Below are 27495 nucleotides of genomic sequence, written 5' to 3'. Positions count from 1 at the left end.
TTTGTTAGTGAAAACTGTCCTTGTGTTTGTAGGACGGCCAGCTTGGATGAACTGAACATGGCCATGAGTCAGATCCTCGCCACCATGAAGAGCCACAACTTCCAATCGGAGGTCCAGCTGGCAGCCCTGGAGGCCAGTCTGATCTTCCTCTGCCCAGGTAAGCTGCCACTCTGCTGGCAGGTTTTTCCACTGCTCAGGTGCTACTTTAAAGATTATCCGATAAGGTAAGATATACTTTATTGTTCCCTAAGGGAAATTTATTGCTGTTGGTGGGACAACCACAGCAAAATGTACAAACTCATTACAAAAATACAGGACATCACAGCGTAGTCAAATTTCAGGAAAATGAGACTAGGCCTGTCACACTAACAAATTTTACTGGATGATGAATTGTCCCAGAAATGATTGCGATAAACAATAATGTTGTTTTGAGACCAATTTTCAAGCAATATATTGATAATGAGATAATGCAAGTTCGCTCTCTCAAAGAACTTAAATGAGACAGCTGTACTAAAAAATTACGATAAAATTGCACCAACAACTAATTTAACAGCAACTGTTGCCCATCCCAACATCCCTTATGATGAACACAAACTTTGGACTTCGTTTTCCCTCGCCCGGATGCGGGTCACCGGGGCCCCACTCTGGAGCCAGGCCTGGAGGTGGGGCACGATGGCGAGCGCCTGGTGGCCGGGCTTTTACCCACGGAGCCCGGCCGGGCTCAGCCCGAAGAGGAGACGTGGGTCCCCCTTCCGATGGGCTCACCACCTGTCCGAGGGACCAAAAGGGTCGGGTGCATTGTGCTATGGGCGGCAGCCGAGGGAGGGGACCCTGGCGGTCTGATCCTCGGCTGCAGAAGCTGGCTCTTGGGGCGTGGGTTGGGAGGAACGGCCCCCCCGATCTGAACCCAAGCGGTATTCTGTTGTTGGACTTCTGTGCTCGTCACGGACTGTCCATCACGAACACCATGTTCAGGCATAAGGGCGTCCATATGTGCACTTGGCACCAGGATGCCCTAGGCCGCAGTTCGATGATTGACTTTGTCATCGTCTCATCGGATTTGCGGCCGTATGTCTTGGACACTCGGGTGAAGAGAGTTGCCCACGGTGAGAGGCGCCGGGCTGGAGTGGGCATACTTGTTGCCCCCCATTTGGGCGCCTGTACGTTGGGGTTCACCCCGGTGAACGAGAGGGTAGCCTCCCTCCGCCTACAGGTGGGGGGACGGGTTCTGACTGTTGTTTGTGCTTACGGGCCAAACGGCAGTTCAGATTACCCACCCTTCTTGGAGTCCTTAGAGGGGGTACTGGAGAGTGCCCCTCCTGGGGACTCCCTTGTTCTACTGGGGGACTTCAACGCTCATCTGGGCAATGACAGTGAGACCTGGAGAGTCCTTCTCCAGGTCAGGGGGGTCGTCCTGAGGAGCCAGTTGAGGAAGAAGTGTCTGGGGAGAGGGAAGTCTGGGCCTCCCTTCTGAAGCTGCTGCCCCCGCGACCCGACCCCGGATAAGCGGAAGAAAATGGATGAATGGTTGTTGCCCATCCCAACACAACTGTATTGTTGTTGTAATATAAAACAAAGCAATGAAACAATTAGATAAAAAGGAGCAAATATCCAAATTACTAAATACTGAAATGACAGCCACTAAATCCATATAAATGGCAATGTTTTTTTTTCATGTCCATGTGTGGAAGGATAGATTGTAAGATGCACTTTTTTAAATGGAGAACGCTATGTTTTGTTTTCTGGATTTCTACAATTTTGTATATAGCATGTCTTAACTGCAATTCTGATAGTTGTATTTCATGAAAATGGTCTTAATATAGTCCAAAGACACAACATACACTAAACATGGACCAGGATCAGGTCACTCAGTCTTAAGAGGATATAATGAATGTGTGATATTTTGTGCTCTTGAAAGCTGCTTTATGCTTTTATTTTTCTGCAAATAAGACAAAAGAAGTCTCTGTACATGTTTCTTTTGCTGTAAAAACATCAGAAACATGCTTTTACAGCATGGTCTCTGTTTGGAGGAGGAATGCAAAGCTGATTCAGTGCTGCAGCTTTGTTTTTCTCTGCCTCTGCTTAAGAAAGCCATCCACAGTGCTGTTTTAATTAGATTAGTCATTGAGCACAGTGAGTTTTTTTCTCTCCCTCTGACTTTGTATGTTTTCTTGCCTTTATTTTGTCTGAACTTGTTTCCTTACTGTTTGGGAATTCCCAGACAGGAGTTTAAGGGAGAACGGTTCCTCCATTGCGGATCCCGACATGGCCGACGTGTCGCTGAGAGTCCTGAAGAACCAGTGTGTGGTGGAAGGGGCTCACACACTCTACCTGGAAGCCCTCAACAGGGTGTGCAGCATAATTTTCTCTCATTATTCTCGGAATATTCTCAATATTTTTTACATTTTTAAATCAAGCATTTACTTAGTACTTGGAATAAGTATTTATTTCTTTGTGTGTGTATGTGTGTGTAGTTTATCAGCAGACCCGCGATACAGCAGTGCGGCCTGAAGGTGCTATCATCCCTGGCTGATTGCTCAGGTGCAGTGGATCTGATGTGCCAGCAGGGGGCGATAGACACCGTACTTCATACACTACATGCGTTCCCAAAGGATCGAGGTATATCATTGCCTTTGACAAAATCAGTCAGAATGAACTAAAACAAACTTTTGTCATGGTTTAAAATGCATTTTAAAAGAAAAAAAATCATTATTAACTTGACACCACAAACTAAGATAAATTGTACTAATTCTATAGTCATGGACAGGTCTGTGAAGGTTTTGATACACAGTTGGATTTACTCTGGTTTTTGTATTTTTTTGCAAGCAGATTTCTAATTTCTGGTCTTGTATTAGCTAACTAATACTTCTCTCTAGTAACTATGAATAACAGTCTATGTTTTTTTTTTTTCAGTTCATACATAGCCAGAAAATAGTTCTGGCTAATCAAATCTTAGCACTGGAAGGTAGGAGTAAGAGTGACGTTTTAAACTATGTTTAAACAGAAGTGTTGCTTATTTTCATTGTCAACCGCGAGCTCTTCAGCTTGCTACATGCTAGATAAATCCAGTAAATGGTCAACAACTAGTCTCTAAGCTCCTCATTAATTCTGTTTATGAAGCCTTCCAACTAGGAGAGGATAACTAAAGGAAGCTGTTATAAGATTAATTCTGATGTTTCCAATTCCTCCCAGACATACACTATTGGGGTCTAACCCTGCTTAACTACCTCGTGATGAAGAAGAAGCTCTCCAGGATGATTGTACCAGTCCTGGCCTCCGTTGTGGTCGCCTCCCTAAGTCAGTACAAAGAAGACTCTGAGATGGTGCTGAAGGTGAGCCATTTAGATCAATAGACATCATGTTAATTAGCTGTCTGGTAACTGAAACGCTCAAATAAAATGTACAATAGGTCTTAATGAATTAGGGTTCAATGCAGGAAGGAATCAAACTCTATATATTATTGAATATTAGATGACGATTGACATGAGCTGAATGTTAACAAAGTTTTGCATACATTTGTAATGGAAATGCAGTTACTGACGCTCTTGGGGAGATGTGGACCAAAAAAGCGAACTCTGGTCCGCCTACAAAACTTGGCCTCGGGTTGGTTGAGGTGAACTCTGATGAGATTCGAATGCATGTGTGAACGGAGACCAGACCAAAAATGTGGCTCTTCCAGTGTTTTCAGGTGGCCCTGCGGATGCTGGACGCCTGCTCGGGGGCAGCAGCTGAACTGCAAAGAGAAGACTTTGACAGGCAGATCTTCCAGCACCTTATGGAGGGGAGGGAGCAGAGCGTCAGCCCAGTAAGTTTATGTACAGCTATGTTTTGAGTGCAGTGTCATAGGGTTTTTTTTCCCACGCCTGAGGTATTTAGTACCGTACATTCGAAACAAACTTTGGTTCATTTCACAATAAGTGTGGTTTGTTTGTGTTAAAGCAATTGCTTTATTACAGTACTACGTTAAGAGATCACCTACTCCAAACGGTGTCTGTGTGGTTCCAAACAAACTTCCGAGCAGTTTGTTTAGAGTTTGAACGTGAACCGTCAATCCAAACTTTAGCAATATGCAGTTACTTCCTCATGAACTTTTTACTCAAAATCTTATCCTCCTTCTTTTTCCTTCCATGCAGCAGTTTGTTGTGTTTCTCATAAATCAGGTGAATGCTGCAAGCTTGACCCAAATGCCTTCCCTTAGGCAGTTTGTGTTGTATTGTGAGATGACGTTGTAGAGTAAAACCTCCAATAAAACAACGGCTGGGCATCTTTACCGCAAAGCCATAAAACCCTATGTAGCTGAAACAAGTTCCTTCTTCTACCCATGACTGTCTTTTTGTCTCCCACCAGCTGCAAAAAGCTGTGTGTCTGGCTTTGTCCAAAATGTGGAACGACTCGGAGCTACACTACAGCATGCTGGAAAAAGCCTGCATGGACGGCAACACGCTGATGGCAGAGTGCCTCATCGAGCTGGGCGCCGACATCAACAGGAAGGCAAAAACAGAGTCTCTCATCTATCAGGTTAGCCCCTGAAAATGTTAACATAAAACTGTTTTTCCGTAGGTTCTGGTCAGTTTTGATAGATGTAATATGTGGTGATGATGCGGTTTTATGAATTTTTGAGGTGTGTGAGAAAGGAGGTCCTCTGGAGCTGGTGGAGCTCCTGCTGAGCAGAGGCACTCCGGAGCAGCAGCTCCGCAGGGCTCTGGCTGTGAGCGTGAAGAGGGCTGACGGGCCCATCATCATCCTGCTGCTCGGCCGGCTCGGTCTGGACTTCAACAACAGCGCCCTCTGTCTGGGAGGCTTCAGACTGGGCAGATTGGACGCCGCTTGGCTGAGCCCCCTGCTGGCCGAACGGGGCAGGGCATACAGTCTGCGATACAGCAGTGAGAAGCATTCGCAGATTCTGTCTTAGTGGTGCTTCCTGTTATCTCACAGCTTTGAAAAATGATTATATTGTTGAAATTAGCAGTACAGCTTCTATATGCTTGTTCTGTTGTCACTCTTATAGGTAAAGGTGTGAGTTTGGCCAGGTACATTCAGTCCCTGCAGAGGTCCAAGAGCGTTGGCGGCTTTTCCAGACCCATGTCAGACCAGTGTCTGACTTCCGGCTACATTTCAGATGAGAGCGATGACTCCAGCTTCAGCACTGTGTCGATGGATGACAACTTGTTTATGAATGATGAAATAGAGAGTGATGGTAAATTCCTTCTGCTTCTGCTTTTTTGTTTCTCTGTATCACATAAAGATAACTCGAGTAAATACAAAAAGCTGTTTTCAAATTATGTTTGTAATTTCTTAAGAAGAAAAAGAAAACCTATCCAAACCAAACTGACAATTCCTGAAAAGTCTTTGCCCCTAAATATAATAACTGGTTGTGGCATTATTGGAAGTGAGTCTTTTACATTGATATGAAAGAATATTGGTCAAATCTTTATTGCAAAATTGTTTTAAACAGACATATATGAAGATTTTTAAGAAGTGGCGACCCAAGAAAAATTTCTTGGGTCGCCAAACAAAAAAGGTTTTATAATATATTATAAAATATATTATATATTATAATATATTACTGTATGCATATATATATATATATATATATATATATATATATATATATATATATATATATATATATATATATATATATATATATATATATATATAAGCAACCATTTCACATATATGTAATATAATAATATTGAAGATATAAATGGGCTTTTTCTATTTACTTCTGTTTGTTTAATACTAACATTTGCTTGATGATCTGAAACCCCTTAGCACACCAAAGACTAGAAACAAAATGATCCTGTATACTTGTTCATTCCACTGTTTGGTATGAATGGAAACTGTTTGTGTTGATTTTGCTCAATTCCTTCTTTCTTTTGTTCTTTACTCGGTTTAGGAAGTGATTCGGTGTCGGGGGCTCTGTCTCCAAAGTCAAAGAACAACTCTGTGGAGGAGCTGAGGGGAGACTCCTTCAAAAGGAAGCAGGGACGTCACAGGCACTCCAGTGCAGAGGTTGTTTATTCTTTCAAACTCATTACGGTTCAGTTTCCTTGCTTGGTTTACTTTGTGCAACATCGGATTCAGGATGTTCTTTTTCATCTGTTTGATACATATGCAGAGTCCTCAACCTGAAAATGAAAATAATGAATCGATTAATAGAAGATACGTACGGAGAAACTCTAAGCCGGGTAAGTCTCTCCAAAGGAAAAGAAAGAAATTAAAAATATCTTTTCTTGGCTGGAGTATTGGCTGGAGTATTGTGCCATAATACTCTGAACAATAATTCAGAGTATTGTGCCTCTGGCCAAGAAGCACAATACTCTGAATTATTTCTGTGTCTTATTTATTCATTTAATTTGTTTTGTCTGGTTGTTTCATTTGACCAGACAAAACAACGGAGCTTAAAAAAACAGCATAAAAAATTATCTGTCATCGTTGCAAATATTAATGTGTAATTTAGGGCTGCAAATAACGATTATTTTAGTAATTGGATTACTAAAATAATCCAATTGGCACTCTTCAGATTTTCCGTTTAACCACTTGAATATTTTTTATGCAATATTAAAACACACTAAGTAAATAATGCAACTATTTTTTAAAATAAGAAAGTTAATATTTTATTGCAAAAACTGCAATTACAAAGCATGCCTTTACTGAATTTGAACTCCAATATGTATGTATATATCTTGGAATAATTACTTAATTACTGCTCTGATTAGGGGCTGCACAGTGGCGCAGTTGGTAGAACTGTTGCCTTGCAGCAAGAAGGTTCTGGGTTTGATTCCCGGCCTGGGGTCTTTCTGCATGGAGTTTGCATGTTCTCCCTGTGCATGCGTGGGTTTTCTCCGGGTACTCCGGTTTCCTCCCACAGTCCATATACATGACTGTCAGGTTAATTGGCCTCTCCAAATTGCCCCTAGGTGTGAGTGTGTGTGTGCATGGTTATGTGTGTGTCCTGTGTGTCTCTGTGTTGCCCTGCGACAGACTGGCGACCTGTGCAGGGTGAACCCCGCCTCTCGCCCGGAACGTTAGCTGGAGATAGGCACCAGCAACCCTCCCGACCCCACTGAGGGACAAGGGTGTAAGAAAATGGATGGATGAATGGACTGCTCTGAATATGTTGGGGGTTTTTCTAGCAAATTATAATTTTTTTTAGTTAATGACTAATCGATTACTAAATTAGTTGACGGTTATCTCAAAAATTGATTAATCACAATCAATCATTTCAGCCCTAGTGTAATTGTATTCTGGCTCATCGTCCTCAGTGCTGGGCTCTGGTGAGAACTCCGCTGCTCTTTTCAAAGAAAAGGAGAGGATCCGCCTGCTGGACCTGTCAGGGAACGAGCTGGACTCCCTGTCCTGTTTCCTTGACGATGCTCTTGTCCAGCAGCAGCTGTGGCACGTCCATCGCCTGGACCTGAGCAGCAACGTTCTGCTGGAGTTCCCCTCTGCCATCTGCCAGGTAATGCAGTTCAGCCAAATATGATAATTAGGTTGTATAACAGAGGAGAGTTTGACTTTTGGCTCTTGTTTCTCGTTTTGGTTTTGGCGCAGAGTTTGAAGAGTCTGACCCGTCTAGATCTGCAGGGTAACCAGCTTCGGTCGTTGCCAGACGACCTGCTGGCTCTGCCCTCGCTGAGCACACTCAACGTCTCCCGTAACTGCATCGGGCCCATGCTGACCTTCGACCCCGCTGTCACCTGCCACTCACTGATACAGATCAATCTGTCGTTCAATAAAATCACCACATTCCCCTACGAGCTGGGCCGGACTATGGGCAAGCTGGAGGAGCTGTTTATGGACGGGTGAGCTGTCTGGCAAACCGGTCATTTTACAGAGTTCAAAACCAAAATACTTATTATATTTCAAACTTTACAATGACTTTATGGAGTTTCAAATTTTAAATTTCTTCAAAAGGACAAAAGTGTTTTATCCTTAAATGTTTTCCATATTTGGTTTTGATTTTATCTGTTTAACTTTGTTGTTTTAACATTTTAACACAGTTTTCAATTAATTTAGTCAGTTTGTTTTTATGATTTGTTTTATCTTACTTGTTACTGATGTACAACACTTTGTTTCAGTTGTAGCGGTGTTACAAATAAAGTTGATGATGCTGATATTTTATTAAACGTTTCCTCTTGCACTTTTGGCAAAAAATAACTTAAGCACAGTTATTGTGGACAGACATCATTTTTGTCTTTTTTTTATTTTTTGCCAAAAATGATTTTGGCAACAAAAAAAACACACTTTTTTCTATTAATTTAGGAAGGTGATTATATAAAAAAATTGCTGCCTGGAAACATGCTTTTCTTTTCTTTTATTTTCCAGTAACGGTTTAACTGAGCTGTGCTCGGCTCTCTATCTCCCGGAAGTCAAGCTGCTGGATGTGAGCAAGAATAACGTGGAGAATATTTCTCCTGACTTTCTGACCAGCTGCCCTAAACTGGAAACTTTGAGTGCTTCAAACAACAAAATATGTCAGTACTAATGTGAGATGGATATTTTGTCAAGAATGACTGATACTTTCTGGGAACGTAGACAGACACTGACCTGATTCAAGCAGAAATTATGTGAAAGTGGAAGGTGCAATCAACAGTACGGTGAAGACATTTGCAGATGCTTAGTTATGCCATCAGTATGTTTTATTCAGTTAGCTATTTAAGTGGAAACATGATCTGTAGAAATTCAGATGAAGTTGTATTTCTACAGGAAACCTTTCCAAGTTGGCAGAACCTTTAAAGTGAGGAACTACTACTGACATTAAGCTAAAAAGTTAATTGCGCTAACCCCAGAGCACTAATCGTAAACATTAGTTTGGCTAACGCTAAAGCAATACACCAACAAGGTAGTTAGTAGAAGCTAATGCTAAAAGCTAACTTCAATTCAAATTATATATGCCCTTGAAAGACTACAACCCTTGAGCACCAATTTTTATTTTCAATCATCATAATTTGCATGTTCTGTTTATTTGCTTAAATATTGTTCTCTACTGTCTGTGTTTTTGCCCTTGTATAATTCTTGTTTGAAATAGTTATTTGGAAAAATAGAGAGGAGAGGAAACAGAATTGATGTGTAAAAAGTCTTCACTTATTTCAAAATAAGAGCATGAATGTAAACGTCTAACTACTTGAAGAATCTTTTTAAGTCGACAATCACAGCTTCAACACAGATGCCATACATCTTCTGATAAGTGAAGATAATTTTTCTGGGTCTGGGTTTAAGTCCCTTAGTTATTCAGTTGCACTCACTTTACATTCATATTATTCGATCTAAATAAATCAATGTTACCTATGCCTGTCCAGGTTCCCTTTCCCAGCTGCCAGCCAAGGTCACAACGTTGAAACTGGCTAACAACAAGTTCACTCACATTCCCGAGGCCATACTGATTCTACCAAAGTACGTCCTGAAAAATAAAACAATACACCTTTTCGTGTCTCATAGTCAGATGAGCGGATTCTGCAGTACGTAAGGCCTCATTCTCTCTGTCCAGCTTACGTTCAGTGGACATGAGGACCAACAGCATCGACGTTCTACCTGGTCCGGGGTGCTGGGTGTCCCATAACATCCGGGAGCTGATGTTCAGTCAGAATGGCATCAAAGGTTTGGATCTGAGTGGACCGATCTACAGATGGTCCAGAGTGGAGAAGCTCCATCTGAGTGACAACAAGCTTAAAGAGGTGAAGCTGCAGAAATGAAGAATGTCTGTGGCAGGAGAATATCGTTTAAACACTGTTGTGTTGTTTCCTTGCAGATCCCGCCGCAGATCGGCATGTTGGAAGGCCTGAACTCTCTGGATGTGAGTCGGAACGCCAGACTGAGGTCGTTCCCGGATGAAATGGGAAAGCTGGGCAGACTGTGGGACCTGCCTCTGGACGGCCTTCAACTGGACCTGGATCTGAAACTTATTGGCAACAAGACCAAAGACATAGTTAGGTCAGCAGCATTGTTATTTTTAAATATAAACTCACACCAGTTGTGTCCAAAGTTGGTCCTCGATGGCCGGCATCCTGCATGTTTCAGTTCTCTCCCTGGTTTAGCACACCTGGATCAATTGATGGCTCATTAGAAGACTTAAGACTGGTGAGGAGGATCTTACTACCACCAGTACTAGTTATAAGTGAATTAATCTGCTAGTGGAACAAGGTATTTTTCTTATATTAGAAGCCAAGTTCCAGTGGTAGATTATTTCGCTCTTATGCACTATTATGTGCTTTCCAGGCACATAGAACCATGTTATAGCACAGTCAAGTAACTATGTTACCTTCAGTTTTTTTTGTTTCCTTTTTTTTAAAAAGACTATAACAAACATGACTTAAAAGAAATGTTACTTTGTAATTTAACGCCTTGGAATTGGAAATCTGTGTTTTTTAAAAACACTTGCTTTTTCTGAAGCTCCGCTTTCAGAAAGTCACCACAACATGGCTCCTCTATTAACCCTTTAACAACGTTAAACATAACACAGAGAAGAAGCTTGTTTAATAAGCAGATGCTCAGTTCCATCAGGTGTTTGCTAATTGCTGGTGGCTAGTCTGAAGAAGCTGAGTGGTGGAGTCGTGGGAGAGGCCAGCTCTGTGAGACAGAAGCTTGGAAACTACAGCTGCAAGGAGACGGAGCGAACTCCATGTTTGTTTTTGATGAGGGACTAACTTTATAACATGATGTAAAGCTCAAAAACGTTGATTTCACATAATATTGCCACTTTAAAACAAGCTGTTATGCTGAAAAGTTAATTGTAAGTTAGTTTTGTCTTATTTGAAGTGTACAAAGATATTTGCACCTTGCACTAAGTCACTCTCAGAAAATCAAGTAGTCTGTCCCGTTTCCCAGGTTCCTGCAGCAGCGCCTGAAGAAGGCAGTGCCGTACCACCGCATGAAGCTCATCGTGGTGGGGACCACCAGCTGCGGGAAGACCACCCTCGTCAGGCAGCTGATGAAGATGAAGCGGTCCCAGCTGAACTCAAAGCAGAGCGCTGTGGACGTTTTCGACTGGACCGTCAAGGAACGGGACAAGAAAATGTTGCTGAACGTCTGGGACTTCTCAGGTTGGCTCACATCGCAAATGTGACTCGAGAAATATGTGTGGGCAAAAAACGGTGGAAGTGCTGCTTGTCTAACAAGTTGGATGGGGAAAAAACATATAAAGGTGCAGTAACCTGAATCCAATAAGTGTGCTTACTCGTATGTTTTTGAAAATGGATCAAAAATCGAGTTTAAACAGTTACTCTTCTTGGGAATATAACATGAAACTTATAATGAAACTAACTTAAAGTACAGTTCATCTGTCCTGGAAGGATTTTTGTGACATTTGCTCATTTGCATGATGCTGTTTCTGTACTCTTTCTTTGTGACAACAATCTCTTGTCTTCTTTTCAATGTCTGGGCTAAGAAGAAGAGTCAGACAAAATCCTTTTCTTCCTTAAGAAGCCTGTGGTACATTAAAAACTTGTTAGAAAACATCTTGTGGTGTAATCAAGGCAAACTAATATTTTTTGGCTGCACAAAAAAAACTAAAACAACACGTTGGTGCTGTGGTGCCATCAAGGCGTGGGATTGCTTTGACATCAGATGGAATTGAGTATTTTGTTAAGGTGAATGAAATCATGAAATGTTTCACAAGCCAGTCAGTTTTGACCCCAAATCTCCACTTTCAGATTAAACAGAGTTTTAGTGTTTTAGCGTCACATGGAGCCTGAGAACTCACTTAAAAGTCAAGAATGGAATAATTTCACCTGTGCAAAACAGAATGGACAATGTTCCCAAGTAAAACTATGGGAAGGTGACTCTTACCAAAGAAGACAGAATGCTTAAACTGAATCTAAGTTCTTTAAAATATGTTAGTGTAAGGGTGTGCACATTTATGCAAGCAGGCTATTACACCTTTTTCAGCCACATTAAAGTGTTTATTTGTGGGTTCATGTTTTCATTTCACAAAAACTTGCCATTTTACCACAAGTAAAAGGCATTTAGAAGCACATCAGTTCTAATCTTGTTTGCTCCACAGGTGGAGAGGAGCTCACTGGCTCTCACCCTCTCTTCCTCACATCCAGAGCGCTCTATCTGGTCGTCTACGACCTCAGTAAGGGACCCAGTCAGGTGGACGCTCTTAAGCCCTGGCTCTTTAACATTAAAGTGAGCCACACACTAAATGCACAATGCATTTAATTTTATCACGGTTTCCCCAACACGTCCATTTGTTTTGTGTTTTTTCCTCAGGCAGTGGCTCCACTGTCTCCAGTCATCCTTGCTGGAACCCACACCGATGTGAGCGAGGAGCTGCAGATTCAGTCATGCCTGAGTAAAATCAGAGAGGAGCTGCTGAGCCATCAAGGCTTCCCGGCCATCAGAGACTGTCACATGGTCTCGCTCTGCGAGGACTCTGACTCCATCGCCAAACTCCGCAAGGCGGTCATCAGAGAGGTCACCAACTTCAAGGTAAACGCAAAGAAACCTGAAACCGGGCATCTGAGCAGCCACCCCACTACTTACATTGTTATGTAAAATCAACTTTTTTGAGCTGTACATCATGTAATAGGAAATTAAATTATATCACACTTGTTTAGCACATTTTTTTAAGTTGTATTGACTCTTGTGGCCTTTACTTGAGAGGTCAGACAGGAAAGTGGTTAATGAGAGATTGGGAAGACATGCGGCGAAGACCACCAGGTCGGGATTCGAACCTGTGACGTTCAGGTTGAGGACTAAGGCCTCAATACGTGGGTTTTGCTTTACCCCATGCCACCTCAGCTCCCCGTATAGTAATTTTAATAGTTTTTATAATGTTATTCCCTCATCAAAACCATATCTGGAGTGTTGCTTTGATTCTTTCATGCATGTTTGAAAACTCCTTTAATCTCTCATGGCAACCATTCAGCTGTGCAAAACACAGTCAAATTTCTTTAGTCATATTTGATATATAGCATTTTTATAACAACTGAAGGCAACATAATTAATTTATTGTGCAATAAAGTGGCACTCCATGCCTGGAAAACACGTAACACTGCCCCTTTAACACACACCTCATCTGTTTGTCCAGATCCAAGGCCAGCAGGTTATGGGTCAGTTGGTGCCAGACTGCTACGTGGAGCTGGAGCGCAGAATTCTCCAAGAGAGGAGCAGAGTCCCGCCAGAGTTTCCTGTCCTCAGGTACGACAAGCTTCTGCAGCTTATCCAGGAGAGTCAGCTGCAGCTGGAGGAAACCGAACTCCCCCACGCCATCCATTTCCTCAGTGAAGTGGGTCAGTTGAGAACTGAACTTTAATTCTGACACTAACACTAGTTTCCAACATATAATGACTGTTTAAAGTCTGTTTAAATCCCGTGTTCCTGTTGAGGTAAAATCAGTTTTTGTACAGCAATATTTTGTGCTTTAATGAAATATAAGCCCTCACTCTAACAGCTTGTAATTTATTTTTCATATAAGGAATTTTATTACATTTTGACGACCCTGCTCTCCAACTTCAAGAACTTTACTTTATCTACCCACAGTGGTTGTGTAACATTCTGTCTCAGGTAAGCATGTGAAGTATATAACTTTTCCCCCTCAGTACATTATAACACTGAAATCGTCTTTTATCAACAGCGGGTACGCAGTATTATGTGGAATAAGTTATATATAGATTGTGATTAATTCATATTTTACTTAATACTATTTTTAATCAATACAGTTATTTTTTGTAACATAAAATCTAAAGCAAATGTGAGCATCAACTGCATACAACAGACTAAATATAATATTGGCATACAAAGTGAATTCAGGGAACTCAAGGATATTGCATCCAAGCAGTTATTTGTAATTGAAACACTGATATTGTATTGATATTGCAATGGCAAATTTTGATATATTTTGTGGCTTTGTTAGATTTGGGCAGTGGCAGGTCCAAATCTAACAGATTTTGTTGTGCTAGCCCTAATGCACTAATCATAAACATTAGTTCTGTTGACACTAAAGTACTATGACAACATGGTAGTTGGCAGAAAAATTAATTTAGAGGAAGCTAAGTGTGCTAAACATGATCAAAGTTTGCAAAAACTGCTAAAGCGTTGAACTAAAAATTAGTTCTGCTATTAGCGGATTAGCAGATGAGTGCCTACCAGTGGAATTGGTGTTCCAAACCTCTGGCCTTTTCTATTTATTTTTATACAAGAATTACTTCACTATAGTTCTATTTTCAGGAAAGTTCTATTTTACCAGTCAGTGTTTATATGCAAACAAAGCTTTTCCCTAGAGCTCAGTTCATTCAACAATGAGAAAAATAAACTGGACTTAAAGTCTTCAGCTTCATTGACATTTTCATAGTCATCCCTCTCCTCAGGCTGAAAATTTGTGTCCTACTTAATAAAATCTTTGAGTTTGTGCTTGAGTCGTATCTAAACACTGAAAACTGTGGGACACATGCCGTGTCTGTCCTCTGTGCAGAAACTGACCTTGAAGAGCTGTGGCCTCTTGGAGCAACCAAAGGGAGTGGTTCAGCGTTCTGTTGTGGAAAGGTTTCTGTTGGAGAAAAAATGTTTCCCCAAGAGCCACATGCTTCAGTTTTTTAAACTTTTGGAGAAGTTTCAGATTGCCCTTCCCTTTGGTGAGGACCAGCTACTGGTACCCAGCAGGTATGTTAAGATTTCTTCATGTGGAAATACATCCATGTAGCGCTGCCAAGTTTGTGATTTTCTCTGATTCGTTTTGTTTTAAACAGTTTGTCCAAACACAGACCAGTTATAGAACTACCTCACTGTGAGAATTCTGAGATGATTGTGCGTCTGTATGAGATGCCCTACTTCCCCATGGACTTCTGGTCTAGGCAGATCAGTCGCCTGTTAGAGGTCTCCTCGTATTTGCTCTGTGGAAGAGGTAAATCCAACAATGGCTGCTAGCATCAGTGCTGCTTACTACATTTTGTCTGAATGTTGGAACATAATGCTCCCCCATCTTTGTAATACACATTTGACGTTGCAGCACACACAATTTGATCATCACATATGGTAAGCCTGGTTGCCGCCGTTCAGTCCTATACTGTACAGATGCTTTACTCACCTTTGGATGTTGGATGCCTGAAACTGAAAGTAAAAAAATAGTCTAATATTGATATGAGCTCCTGAGGGCACTGCGTGAACATTGACATTTAATTCCTGGATGGTTAGTTGACCTTTTAAAATAAAAGAATAAAGTAAACGACACAAGAACATTAAAAATAGTAACGCACCTGGGGAATGACATAGCAGAACACTGTGAATACCATACTACTGATTTCAGTTGACACACCCCGTTCACGACAGAAGTGTCACAAATACAGGTTCTGATGTTCCTCAAACTCCACTTCAATTCATTTAGTATTCCTTTAGTATTCCTTTAGCGTAGACCCACTTCAAAAATGTCAAATGTTGGGAATCAGCAATAGCAGCTTAAGATTTCCAGGAAAGAAAGACAGCGGATATTAACTTTGTCACTTTTTTTTTTCTCTCTCCAGAAAAGGTGCTTCGACCCAACCGCATTTACTGGAGGCGAGGTATTTACCTGAACTGGTCCCCTGACGCGTACTGTCTAATGGAGGCTACTTCAGAGGAGCAGAGTCCCTCCAGCTTTGTGAGGATAACCGTTCCCTCATCTCAAAAAGGTACCAAAGGGTGCAAACTGTATGGTCTCAAACATGATAAAAGAATTGTAAATCCAGATGGTTATTTGCATCAGCAATGTATTCCATTTGATGCCTCTTACTTTTTATTTTTCTGGACTGTCTCTAAAGATAATCCACATAATTCCATCCCTGACAGCATTACTTCCTGTTTTCCCCATTTTCTCCTTCTGTCCAGGCCGAGTGTTACTGGGTCAAGTGGTGGACCATGTTGACTCCGTACTGGAGGAATGGTTTTCTGGTCTGCTCAACACCGACATGCATGGCAATGGAGAAGCTTTGCTAAAGAAGTGGGCTCTCTACAGTTTTGAAGATGGCCAGGAGTGGAGCAAGATTCTACTAGAAGACCTATGTAACCATTTTGATGAAGGTACAGTACATCCTTTTAATTCCCAATGGTAAATTCAGCATATATGCCGATGACATCGTCTTCTTTTTGGTTTTCTCTTCCGATGATATTTGGTTGCCAATTATGAGTTGACTTCCTAAAAGTGATTCTAAAACTCCCAGTGCATAGTCCCAGCATTACTCAAACAAACCTAATGACCGTGTTGATCCTAGATTTCTTGATGGTGAACCCAGAGAATCCGCGCTGCAAGCTTCCGATCTCTCAGATTGCCCCGGACCTGGTGCTGAGTGACCAGCCTGCAGGGATTTCACTGGATGGCGAGGAATTAGAAGTAGACCTCTCCAAAGAACATAGTCTAGGTACAGCTTTTTGGTTTTTCTGTAAAATAAGTCTCCTGAAATCATTTGTCCTATAACAATTTAATATTTGTAAATCTTATATTTTAAAGGGGACGGAGGCTTTGGAACAGTTTATCGAGGAATTTATAAAAACGAAGAAGTTGCTGTGAAGGTTTTCAACAAGCATACTTCTGATCTTTACGTCCACAGACTCCTCAGACAGGTACTGCTGGAAGGGTTCTGCCGCAGCAATGGATGCTGTTGGGTTTCAGACATTTGTAGAAGTCGATGATTGGCTGGTTTTTTGTTGTTTTTTTTAAAATAAAAACTGTTTCATAAAAGTAGAAAAAAAAACACATTTTCTTTCACAGATAAAACCCCTTGCTGTTTTTTCCAGGAACTGGCGGTCCTAGGTCGTCTCCGACATCCCAGCCTGGTGAGCCTGCTGGCCGCCAGCTCCGCTCCGCCGGTCCTGGTGATGGAGCTCGCTCACAGAGGCTCTCTGGACTCCCTCTTTAACCACGAGAATGGCAGCCTGAACCGGAAGCTGCAGCACAGGATCGCCCTGCATGTGGCAGATGGCCTCAGGTACAAAGTTAGAAAAAAACTGGAATATGAGGACCAGCTTCTGCAGTCTGTATTTGAAGTTTCCCTAATCATATTAAAATATTACAGAGTTAAAGTGGAAGTGAAGGTGTTCAGTTTCCAAAAATCAGGACATTGTATAATATCGAGCATGTACATTTTTTGATTTGGTTAATTTTAGGGTACACTGATAAATCAACCAGTCGATAAATCAGCCCCAATTTCCTTAATTTTGGGAGAGTGGTGATCGACCAATACTTGCATGTGAAGCTGATCTTGTCCACCAATCTCACCTACCTCGGCTAACGTCTAAAACTCAACCTCTGTCCTAATATGTCCCGCATGTTTAGGCTTGTTTTCTTACCTATTCAGTAAATAATTACTTTACAACTTTTGGGAACTCTTTGATTGAAAAGGATTGGAAAGTATTTTAACTTTTAGCCCCAGATCATGTTATCATTAATTAATGGAAAAGGAAAAAGGAAGCCATGACATCACTGGAAAAAGGAACTCTTTCTCTACGCAGAAGCAACATAAATTTTACACCTTAATATCAAAATAAACACAACAGGAAAGACGCAGACAGTTTCTAGACATGGTAGAACTTGATTTTTCACAAAATGTGCTTCATTTCTTCCTGCCTTTTCTGTGTGCAAAAAATACAGACAAATCTCAAATTTGAAGCTTCCATCAAATTGAAACATGATTACCATAGTGTTGCATCAGCCGTCCTTTGTTGTATGTGCTTTAACCATTTGAGATCAAAGGAAACCCCTTGCTACTCCCTGAGGAATCTGTATCTGTTCTTCCTCCATACTAGATTTAAACACTGTGTAGTCTGTATGATTCTCCTTCTGGACCACTCAAGTCTTCTGGTTGTCAACATTACATGTTTAGTTGCTTGTTTCATAATTGGAGACAGAATTATGTTTGCATGGTGTATAGCACTTTGGACTGCCTTTATGCTGAAATATGCTATACAAATAAACTTGACTTAAATAGGTAAAGGTGTAACGTAAGTCTATAGATTTAATTTGATCCTTTTTTTTATCCCCTGAAAATCACGTTATGTAATTTTGCTTATTTTAAGAAGGTTCATTCATAGTACAGATTTAGTTTTTGCTGTCTTGGTTCCATATGAACGTAGAATTTGACGTAGAATGACTTAATGTAATATCCATTCAGTCAGTGATTGATCTTTATGATCAGGTACCTCCATTCCGCCATGATCATCTATCGGGACCTGAAGCCCCACAACGTGCTCCTGTTCAACCTGAAGAGCGACTCGGAGATCATCGCCAAAATCACTGACTACGGGATCGCTCAGTATTGCTGTAGCATGGGTGTGAGGAGCTCCGAGGGGACTCCAGGTCAGTCAGAGTTTCTTTTCTGTGGCCGATTTAGGCTGACTGGAAACAAGAGCTCTGACGGGTCTCCTCCTCCTCCGTCTGGCAGGTTTCCGAGCGCCCGAGGTCGCCCGGGGTAACGTGATCTACAACCAGCAGGCGGACGTGTTCTCGTTCGGCCTGCTGCTGTACGACTTGCTGACGAGAGGCGAGCGCATTTTAGAAGGCATGAGGTTCCCCAGCGAGTTTGATGAAGTGGCGGTGCAGGGAAAGCTGCCAGGTGAAAAAAAGTCTGACTCTGGGTTCACTTCTGAGATTTACGAAAAATAATTTTAAAAATGACCTTTTTAATATTTTATTTTATTATTTCATTTTATTTTTTTACACAGACCCAGTAAAGCACTATAATTGCTCACCTTGGCTCAGCTTCCAGGCTCTGATGATGGACTGTCTGAAGGAAAGCCCACAGGATCGACCCACCTCTGCTCAGGTGAGGTGTTGAACAGCTGTTCCCTGTTCTTCAGTTGTCTTTGATAGTAAAAATAATCTATAGTAGAACCAGGATGTAGGTTGATTCAGATCCTCATGGAAACTGCAGGGTTTATGAAGGTTTCACCAACTCAAATTTAAGACTATTTAAGGTCTTTAAGGACATTAGGAATTAAATTTAAGACCTGTATTATGACAAATATGTACAAAAGGAAATTTTATATTTTATATCTATATGTGTATGTAAATGGGGAAACTATTGAGGAATAAATGGCACTACTTGTGACACCTATAGATATTGTCATATTCATACTTTAGACATTAATTACAGTTACAATTACCCTTTATTCTTCTTTCTCTATTCTCTTTTTGTTCCATGCTCTATGCATTTCCTTTTCTCATCCTTTTCAGTTGTAATTCCCTCCATGGTGACAACTTTGTTGAAATAAAATAAGACTGGTGTTTGATCACCTTGTTTAAAGTCCACCAAACCTCTAACTTCAGTGTTGCACCCCATGCTCCTCTTAAATCAGTGCTACGGTTAGTGATCCCTGTGCAGTTTTCTGGGAAGCTTTAGCCAGACCAGGAGAGAAAAACTTAAATTTCTGAGGTCTGTTTTTTGCTCTTGACAGCAGCTTTGTGGATTTCACAGTGGATATGGCTCTCTCTCCTTAACCCTCACAGACCAAGCTTTTTTGCACAGAGTGCATGTAGCATTGTATAGGTTAGCAACAGAAGTGAGGCGAAGACAAACATCGTCCAGCAAATTTATCTATGGTAGGCACAAAAAAGCCAGCTGGTTAACTAGCAGGGGGATGTTAGCAGGTAGTTAGCTGTAGCTCCAACTGCCTAGAGTCACAGGAAGCAATGAAGATGTCAGCAGCTGACTTAAACTTTTCCCTGACAGAGTATTTAGGGTCCAGTTATTTTTTTAAAAAAAATGAATTTAAGACATTTTAAGGCCTTAATTTTAGCTATATTTAGATTTTTTTTAAAGGATCTGCCGGTACCAGTTAGGTTTTTGAATCCCAAGCACAAGGAAACAATTTTATAGATCATAACCTTTTTTACCATCTTTATTTATTCATTTTTCTTCTGTGATGTGTCCAGGTGTTTGAACGGCTAAATTCAGGGGAAATGCTGAGCTTAATAAGTGAAGTGAAGTTTTCTAGCATGTTTACTGCTCAGTGCATCACAATGAGCAGCGGCAGCACTGCCACCGGCGGCGACCAGAAGACATCAAGCCACACAGCCTGGCTCGGTGGGGGCAGCAGCTCTAAGAGGAAGGGCTTCGTCACAGCTGTGGACCTGCAGACCAACGCAGTCACCACACAGGTACGAATACAGGTCCCAAAACTTGATGACTCATGTTTGACTTCTTTTAAGCTAAAGTATTTTAACTCTTTCCTGTCCTTGTGAACAGGAGGTCGATACCAGCCCTGTCCTTTGCCTCGTCACGGTTCAAATCCCAAATGAGGAATCTGATTGGCTGGTGGCAGGCATGCAGTCTGGCTCCTTACTGGTCATCAGCACCCAGGATGTGTGCACTTATCACCACCTGCAGAGTGTCACCGATGCCGTCACCTCGCTGTACTTCCATGTACACCCTCGGCGCACGTAAGTCCTTACAGAACCACTGAAGCTCCAGCTGATACTGTAGTGGAAATCATTGTCTGCTGCTCCAGACAATTTAAGAGCACGCTGTGTGTGCGTGTATGTGTGTGGTCTTGCATTTGATACATTATACGATCATTTCTCTAACGCATACCATGTTGTGGAGACTGTCTGCTACTTATGGGCCCCATAAGAAGAAGTTTTGTTTTTGGGTTATGGCTTAGGTTTAGGACTAAGGTGTGAATTGGTTAGGTATGTACTGATAAGGGCTAGGTTTGGGATCAGGTAATATGAATGCGCTCTGCTAGGTAGGTGTGAAATAAGTTAGAAATATATTAGTAATGAATAGTTTTAGAAAAATGTCCTTGTTAGGACTAAAGCCATTGCTAAAATGAAAGGAAGTCAACACAAATGCCTCAGTTGGATAGAAATACAAGGATGTGTGTTTATGTTTGTATACCTGTGTGCTCTAGAGAACATTTTGACTTAAAAACTCGTCTTGTATTCATCTTATACAATGACACAATAATCAACGTGCCTACTCAGAAACGTTTCTACTGAAACGTTGCAGCTGTTTCCAAAATATCAAAACGATCATTCTGATTGTCAAACGGGTTATCATGAGAAAAAGAAAATTATTCATTGATAAAAAATTTCAAAGCAGCAGTATAATTAGCTCATCAATCTCAAACCTGATTATTTAGAATATATACATCTATATTAGAAATAGGCAAATGTGTTTAAAATGATATTGTTGTGGGAATAATGCTTTCTATTCTTCATTTTTGATTCCTTTACAGCCAAAGGACGAATTACTTACTGGTCGGCACCGCAGATGGCGTTCTGAGTGTTTATGAGGAGTCTGTGCTCATGGTAACCGTTCACTCAGAACCGTCGGGTCCAGTGTGTTGTATGGTGATCACAGCTGTCTGCTCTCCTCCTTCCAGCAGGAGAATGGCCAGCCAGTGAAAAGCGTCACCGTTGGAAACGCCAGCACTCCGCTCATGTGTTTGGGTCAGTCAACTCACTCGCTGGACAGCAGGTCGGTCTGGGCCGGCTGCGGGACCAAGATCCTTTGCTTCTCAGCCGACTATGACGTCTGCAAGTCCATTGACACGAAACTGAACCTCATCTTCCGGTGAGTGTCATGTCTGGACCAAACAATATTTAGTTTATTTATTCTGGACATTTAAAATGTCTTCCAGTTCCAGTGTTGATGTTTATTAGAATTAGGTTAAACGGTCTTTGAGAATGTGTTCTTGCATCATTATGCCACTACCATTACATAACTTCAAAACAGTCTCAAAACAACAATATTATTGTTTATCGCAATAACTTCTGGAACGATTTATCATCCAGAAAATTATGTCATCATAACGGCCTCAGTGTCAATTTAAAGGGTTTAAAAGACATTCACACTCATGTAAGCTGGAGTAACAGTGGTGCTGCATGTACCTCCTCCAGTCAGCAGCGGGGTCAGAGCAGCGAGGCGTGCGTCTCCCGCATGGTGGTGGACAGATACGTGTATCTCAGCAAAGCCAGCACTCCGACCCTGGAGGTGTGGGACAAGAAGAGCGAGAGGATGGTGGACTGCATCGATTGCGCTCAGATAATCCGGTACGCTCCGTTGCACTTTGATTGAATCCGTTGTGAATCGGACAGTAACCGGGCCGTCCCTCACAGGCGGGCCGGCGGGGCGGAGCCGCCCTCCGAGGCTTCGCCCTCCTGGGCCACGGTGAAGACCTTGATGATGCAGAACACCGCAGCGCTCTGGATCGGCACTAGAGGGGGCTACTTGCTCCTGCTGGAGCTCTCCAAGCACCAGGCTCTGCAGGTGGTGGCACCGTCGTCGTGCGACTCCATCCGCGCCATCGTCTCTGCAGTCATACGTGGGTCATCGAATTTTTACATGGATTTCACTGCACGCACTGCAAAAATCCAAAATCTTACCGAGTGTTTTTGGTCTAGTTTCTTGTGCAAATATCTTGGTACATTTGAAATAACACAAAACTAACTCAGAAGTAACTTTTCAGCAAGACATAGGAATTATTTACTTGTTTGAAGTAAACAATTCCTTAATGTTGATTAAAAAAAATACAAGTAGATCATTTCACTTGTAACATGGGGAAAAAGTGATACTTTTTGATCAATATTACATAATTATTTACTTCAAACAAGCTCCTATACCTTTGCTGAAAAGTGACTTTTTAGTTAGTTTTGTCTTATTTCAAGTGTACTGAGATAACTTTACTAAAAACTAGACCCAAAAAAAACTACTTTTAAGATTTTGTGTTTTTACAGTGTAGATTTATTCTTTGGGAACAATGTGTATTCTGTTATCTTCTATTTGGAATACGAAGCAACATTAGACCCTCATCTGAAATAAACTGAAAATAAAACTTTTGGGGTTAATCAGGACAGAGTTTAACATCACGTAGGAAGTTTGCCAAGTTTTGCCTTTCAAACTTCCAACAAGAACACGATGTTTCCTGAAGCTTTGTGAAGGTTAACTCACCACCACCTCCGAGTCAGAGCAGCTCCTATCTGCTGTGCAGCAAGGAGAGCGTGAGAACAAAATGGTGAAAAAAATAAAACAAACAAAAAAAAAAAAACATTATTAAGCAGCTGGCTTTTTGTTTGGCTTTTAGATTCACTGTCTCTCTGAGCGTTTGCGTGCAGATGAGTCGACCAGCCACACGCTGGGAGTTTTGTCCGTGTGTAACGGTGTTTGCACAAATGTTTCTTTTCTTTTTTCTTTCCTACAATCAGAGTCGACGAAGTGGAAGAACGCGGTGCTGGTTTTGGGCCGGAGGCTCCCACGAGACAGGAACCGGGACGGTGAGCGTCCTTGTTAGGCCCCGCCGCTTCTCTGTAAAAAAAAAAACAAAAAACAGTGGCCTCGCTGCGCAGCTCTCTCTGCAGAACGTGACACGTGTCTGTGTGTGTTTGTTTGCCATCTCTTAGATGAGGAGTCGGTGCTGATGGCGTGGAGCAGCATGCTCCCTCTGGAGGTCAAAGACCTGAAGAAGCACTGTGAGAAGAGGGAGCGCGCCGCGGCCAGGATGAGGGAGCAGCTCCACCTCGCCTGAGCGACAGGTTCTCGTTGTTCTAACCTCTTCACATGTTTCATCTGAAGATTTGGTGAATTTGAGCTCAGATCAAATATATCCTTATTTCTAAAAACCGATACTGGGTTGCAGGCGTGGAGCTCGACCTTGGTCATGGCTTTGTGCCCCAACCTGCTGACCTTTACCGCATGTCCTCTCCCACTTTTATTACTGACTTTCCTGTCTGGCTACTCTCGAATAAAGGCCGTCTCGTCTGAGCTTAAAAGAAAAAAACAAAAAACATAATAATAATTTTTTTAAAAGCAATACAAGATACTCAACAATCCGCATTTTGTGTTTGATTCATTTTTCCTGGAAGAATGATCATATAATCACTACTTTATTCTCATAATATACAACCTTATGCTTTTAATATTATGATGTCATTCTGATAATATTATGACTGTGTTCTAGTATTATCACTTTATCCTGATATTGACTTAATTCTCGTTTTATTCTGACCTCATTCCAGTAATATGACATTATTCTTGTATAATTACAACTTTATTCTCATTGTTAGGAATTCATTGTTGTATGACTTTATTCAGTTATTCTTGTATAATTTTTTTTTGTATTTTGAAATGAAAAACAAGTCTTAACCTGGCCCTAATACTCCACCATAGACGACCGGACACCGCTAATGTAAAATTATTATTAAAAGCCCAAAACATGATATTGCTGCCCCTGGTTTGTTGATGTAAAAGTACTCAAAAGTATCTTTCTTACTATAGAAAAGCAGTTATTGTGAATGTTTTGTTTGCTTCTGGCTGTTGATGTAGCAACAGCGATAATAGTGACTGAAATCTCACCTCAGTGTTTTGTTTTGAACAGAGGAATCAGCCAAAGGGATGAACTCTTCAGCTGCACTGAAGAGGATGTTTTACCTCAGCGCCTGACAACCAGCTGCACTTTTCAGGACTCTGATGTTCAGTAAGGAAAGAGCGGAGCGGCTCCCCGAAGAATCGCATCATAGATTTATCTTTGTTTTTTCTTCGGCAAAGCTCACCTATTTCATCAGATAATGGCTGACTTTTAACTTTCAGGAGATTTTTGTAAAGGGACACAGTTTGTTTAACTTGTGTGTGTCAAGTCTGACAGCAGAGGAGATGTTAAAAACAATCCCGCTTCCAATAAACGGATATGGATTTTCACCCGGTGTGCAATGGGTAAAGTGGAAACTGAAAAAAAAAAAAGCACAAAGCCATAAAAAAGTGTCAAGTTGATTATTTATTTGTGTCTGTGATGCATATTTATCAGTATGGTAAGCCACTCAACATAGATGGGGAAATTAGCTCTTCTAATGCTGCCCGCTCTGCACATGTTGTGGAGTTTTATTTTTACATACATTCTTATAGCTGAAGTCATTGTGACATTTTGTTTACGGTTCTATGGTCTGCGTCCTTTACACTTAAGGGTCATGCATTTGGTCTGGTTTCTTTATTTTGCATGCAAACAATAATATCTATATAATAAAATTGTTACTTTGTGTATATTGCTACAATGTGTACAGTACTGTCCACAAAGTAAAGTGTGTAAAATGCCTCAAACTGAATATTTTTTTAATTGCTGTGTTTTAATTGCCACTGAAGTCCAGAGTCTGGATACATCATCGTCATCTGTGCTTTTCAACCAATCAGGTTTCCAACCTGGTATGTCATGTGGGTTATATTATTCTCATTTATGTTTATCTAGTTACCTAGCTACAAATGATCTGGCTACTATAGCTCTGCCAAATACTGTAGCAACATGTTTGCTTCAGGAGGTTGTACATTACCGGGTCTTCAACATATTTCAGCTAAACTTACAAAAGGCAGCCATATTGAAATGCTGACTCTACACAACATTTCTGTAAAGTCTGGTTTTATAATTAGTATAATAAAAAAATACAGCAGAAGACTTAGTGCTGTTCTGAACTGTAAAAAAAAATCCCTCGTATAATCAGAGGGATTATACGAGTGCAATAAAAACTGAAGTGCTAATAAATGCGTCTGGCACAATATTGTAATCGAACATAAAACAGTCAAAAATGAAATGAGTCTTAAAGTATGGATCGTTTTCCACTTTTATTCTTGAACTGGAGGAGGGGGGGAAAGAGACATCGCAATTTAAGCATTTCATGAAAAAAATATTTACAAAGAGGACGCAGTCCTCACCAACACTGACAGAACATTAGTAAAAAAACAAAGACATGAGAGTTAAGTACCTCTGAACCTTAAAAACACTGCTCTGATATCCAAACTATCAGGATAAATATATTTATAATATTTATATTGTATTTACAGAATACCTCAAATGTACAGCCATGTATTCTATAAACAAATATAAATGACTTAGGCACACTTCAGTCGCAGACAATCATAGGAGTGGGATACAAGCGCCGTCCTCTCACTGTTTTGATGCTGACGTGAACTTTAGCCAGAAATAATAACGCGTTCCATCTTGTGTCTTTACATCATCCATAGTGTATACACTGGGACAAATGCTTTAATATATGGACCTAAATGTAGACAGCCTTTTCATACAGCAGGGGTATTGCTGCAAACAGGCCTAAACCCCAAAAAGACCATCAGGACTCTGTGAGCTCTACAGGTTCACTAAGAGGGGCCAAAACTGAGGGGCGTCAGAGTTTAGGGGTGAATTCAAGCAAATAAGTTGGAGAAGAATAATCTCTCTTCCAAAACCGTTTGTTTTTAGGCTTACAGTCACATAAGGTTCAGAGACAACAAACAACAGAGCAGCTACCTTATATCTACAAAGAATATACATTGCAGTAACAATGTACAACAATGACGATGGCTGACTAAACGCACGCAGAAGGGTGGAGGAGAGAAATGGCCGGGGCGGGGCCAACTATTGCAGTCAGTCTACAGGTCCGACTCGGGCATATCTGGCATGTCCGCCATCAGGTAACCGATCCCGTAGCGGCCGTTGGGAGCCGTGTCCACCTCGGTGCCGCCGCCGCCACCGCTCTGCTTGCGGTAGATGCTTTTCCCCGGCATCGGCGAGGGCGCCTCGCTGGGGGTCTTGCCGTGGATCAGGCTGGCGTCGTCGTCGTCCTCCGGCCGGGGGCTCTCCTTGATGACGCGGCCCTTCTTGTAGGAGACGGTGGAGAGGCCGCTGGTGTTCTCGTCGATGATGTTGAAGTAGCGCAGGCAGAAGACCACGGGTACGGGCATCATGGCCATCACCACCAGAGAGATGCAAACCGCGATGCCCCATGGGGGGAAGTGGAGCGTCTTCTCTACGGCCTGAAGGGGGCAGAGGTGAGATATGTGACCAGGTGATGATACAACCACAGACATCAAGGTGTTTTTTGGGGATTCTATAGGATTAGAGCAACACGAAATAGCAGAAAGGGAGAGTTGGAGCTCATGAGACTGTGTATTTGAACTGGGTTTGTAGTGTAATGCTGCAAAATCAGTGCTTGATCAAGATTCAATTTCAAAGTCTTGTTTGAGCAAAAGCATCATCAATGAAACAATCAACATTCGGAGATTGAAAAGTTTGTTTCATTCCTTAAGTGCCTAGTGGATTGAATTAGCATCACACCTATATTCTTAGCAATTAAACAACGGACTGACAGCAAAACAGCAAATACAATTTTTTTTTGTACAACTGAACATAAAATGAGGGATTCCAAGAATGAAACTTTTGTTTCAATTTCAATTTGCTCTGCACAGCCTCCTGAACACAGAGGGAACAAGCTAGTCCTGCTAGAAAACCTGCTAGAGAAGACGTGCTTTAATTACAAGCATATTCGTTTGTTTGGATGGTATAGTCAAAGTCCAGACTTGAATCCAACTGAGACTCTGTTCAAGGACTTAAAAATGGATACAGCGTGAGTGAGACGGAGCTTATTTTCCAAAAAGAACTTAACATAAAAACAACAATTTTAAGATTTTTATTTGCAAAAAAATAAATAAAAATTCTGCTAATCTGCACTACTTGGTATTGTTTCACGACACATTGGCGTTTGTGGCCGTGTTGTGACTAAAGAGCGTGTGAATACTTTTGCAAGAAACTCAAAAAAAAAAAAAG

At 41.4% G+C, this 27495-nt stretch overlaps 2 protein-coding genes across 2 annotated transcripts in view; one reads left to right on the top strand and one right to left on the bottom strand.

Annotated features, from left to right (window-relative positions):
- lrrk2 (leucine-rich repeat kinase 2) overlaps positions 1-25004 on the top strand; it is a 39060-nt gene extending 14056 nt beyond the window's left edge. The window contains exons 13-52 of the mRNA XM_008410860.3: positions 33-157; positions 2222-2349; positions 2475-2619; positions 3193-3332; positions 3680-3805; positions 4348-4518; positions 4622-4883; positions 5009-5197; positions 5900-6015; positions 6122-6191; positions 7269-7465; positions 7558-7808; positions 8332-8480; positions 9306-9399; positions 9494-9680; positions 9755-9936; positions 10831-11045; positions 12005-12132; positions 12217-12435; positions 13037-13238; positions 13424-13512; positions 14420-14607; positions 14694-14848; positions 15465-15611; positions 15808-15999; positions 16191-16337; positions 16427-16539; positions 16714-16904; positions 18111-18271; positions 18357-18527; positions 18637-18737; positions 19847-20071; positions 20160-20353; positions 21151-21223; positions 21298-21488; positions 21815-21967; positions 22034-22239; positions 23120-23188; positions 23315-23446; positions 24289-25004. Coding sequence (XP_008409082.1) covers positions 33-157; positions 2222-2349; positions 2475-2619; positions 3193-3332; positions 3680-3805; positions 4348-4518; positions 4622-4883; positions 5009-5197; positions 5900-6015; positions 6122-6191; positions 7269-7465; positions 7558-7808; positions 8332-8480; positions 9306-9399; positions 9494-9680; positions 9755-9936; positions 10831-11045; positions 12005-12132; positions 12217-12435; positions 13037-13238; positions 13424-13512; positions 14420-14607; positions 14694-14848; positions 15465-15611; positions 15808-15999; positions 16191-16337; positions 16427-16539; positions 16714-16904; positions 18111-18271; positions 18357-18527; positions 18637-18737; positions 19847-20071; positions 20160-20353; positions 21151-21223; positions 21298-21488; positions 21815-21967; positions 22034-22239; positions 23120-23188; positions 23315-23439 — 6187 coding nt within the window. The 3' untranslated portion in view covers positions 23440-23446; positions 24289-25004. The remainder of the gene's footprint in view (positions 1-32; positions 158-2221; positions 2350-2474; positions 2620-3192; positions 3333-3679; positions 3806-4347; positions 4519-4621; positions 4884-5008; positions 5198-5899; positions 6016-6121; positions 6192-7268; positions 7466-7557; positions 7809-8331; positions 8481-9305; positions 9400-9493; positions 9681-9754; positions 9937-10830; positions 11046-12004; positions 12133-12216; positions 12436-13036; positions 13239-13423; positions 13513-14419; positions 14608-14693; positions 14849-15464; positions 15612-15807; positions 16000-16190; positions 16338-16426; positions 16540-16713; positions 16905-18110; positions 18272-18356; positions 18528-18636; positions 18738-19846; positions 20072-20159; positions 20354-21150; positions 21224-21297; positions 21489-21814; positions 21968-22033; positions 22240-23119; positions 23189-23314; positions 23447-24288) is intronic.
- Positions 25005-25501: 497 nt separating this feature from the next.
- Positions 25502-27495, bottom strand: part of slc6a15 (solute carrier family 6 member 15) — a 28920-nt gene continuing 26926 nt past the window's right edge. Inside the window, exon 12 of the mRNA XM_008410862.3 lies at positions 25502-26705. Within this exon, the coding sequence (XP_008409084.1) occupies positions 26322-26705 (384 nt within the window). The 3' untranslated portion in view covers positions 25502-26321. The remainder of the gene's footprint in view (positions 26706-27495) is intronic.

Source organism: Poecilia reticulata, chromosome 6, assembly GCF_904066995.2.
Source record: "Poecilia reticulata chromosome 6, P_reticulata-male-v2, whole genome shotgun sequence".
Taxonomy (NCBI): Eukaryota; Metazoa; Chordata; class Actinopteri; order Cyprinodontiformes; family Poeciliidae; genus Poecilia; species Poecilia reticulata.
The sequence above is the reverse complement of the archived record's forward strand: the minus strand, read 5'-3'. Positions and strand labels throughout refer to the sequence as shown.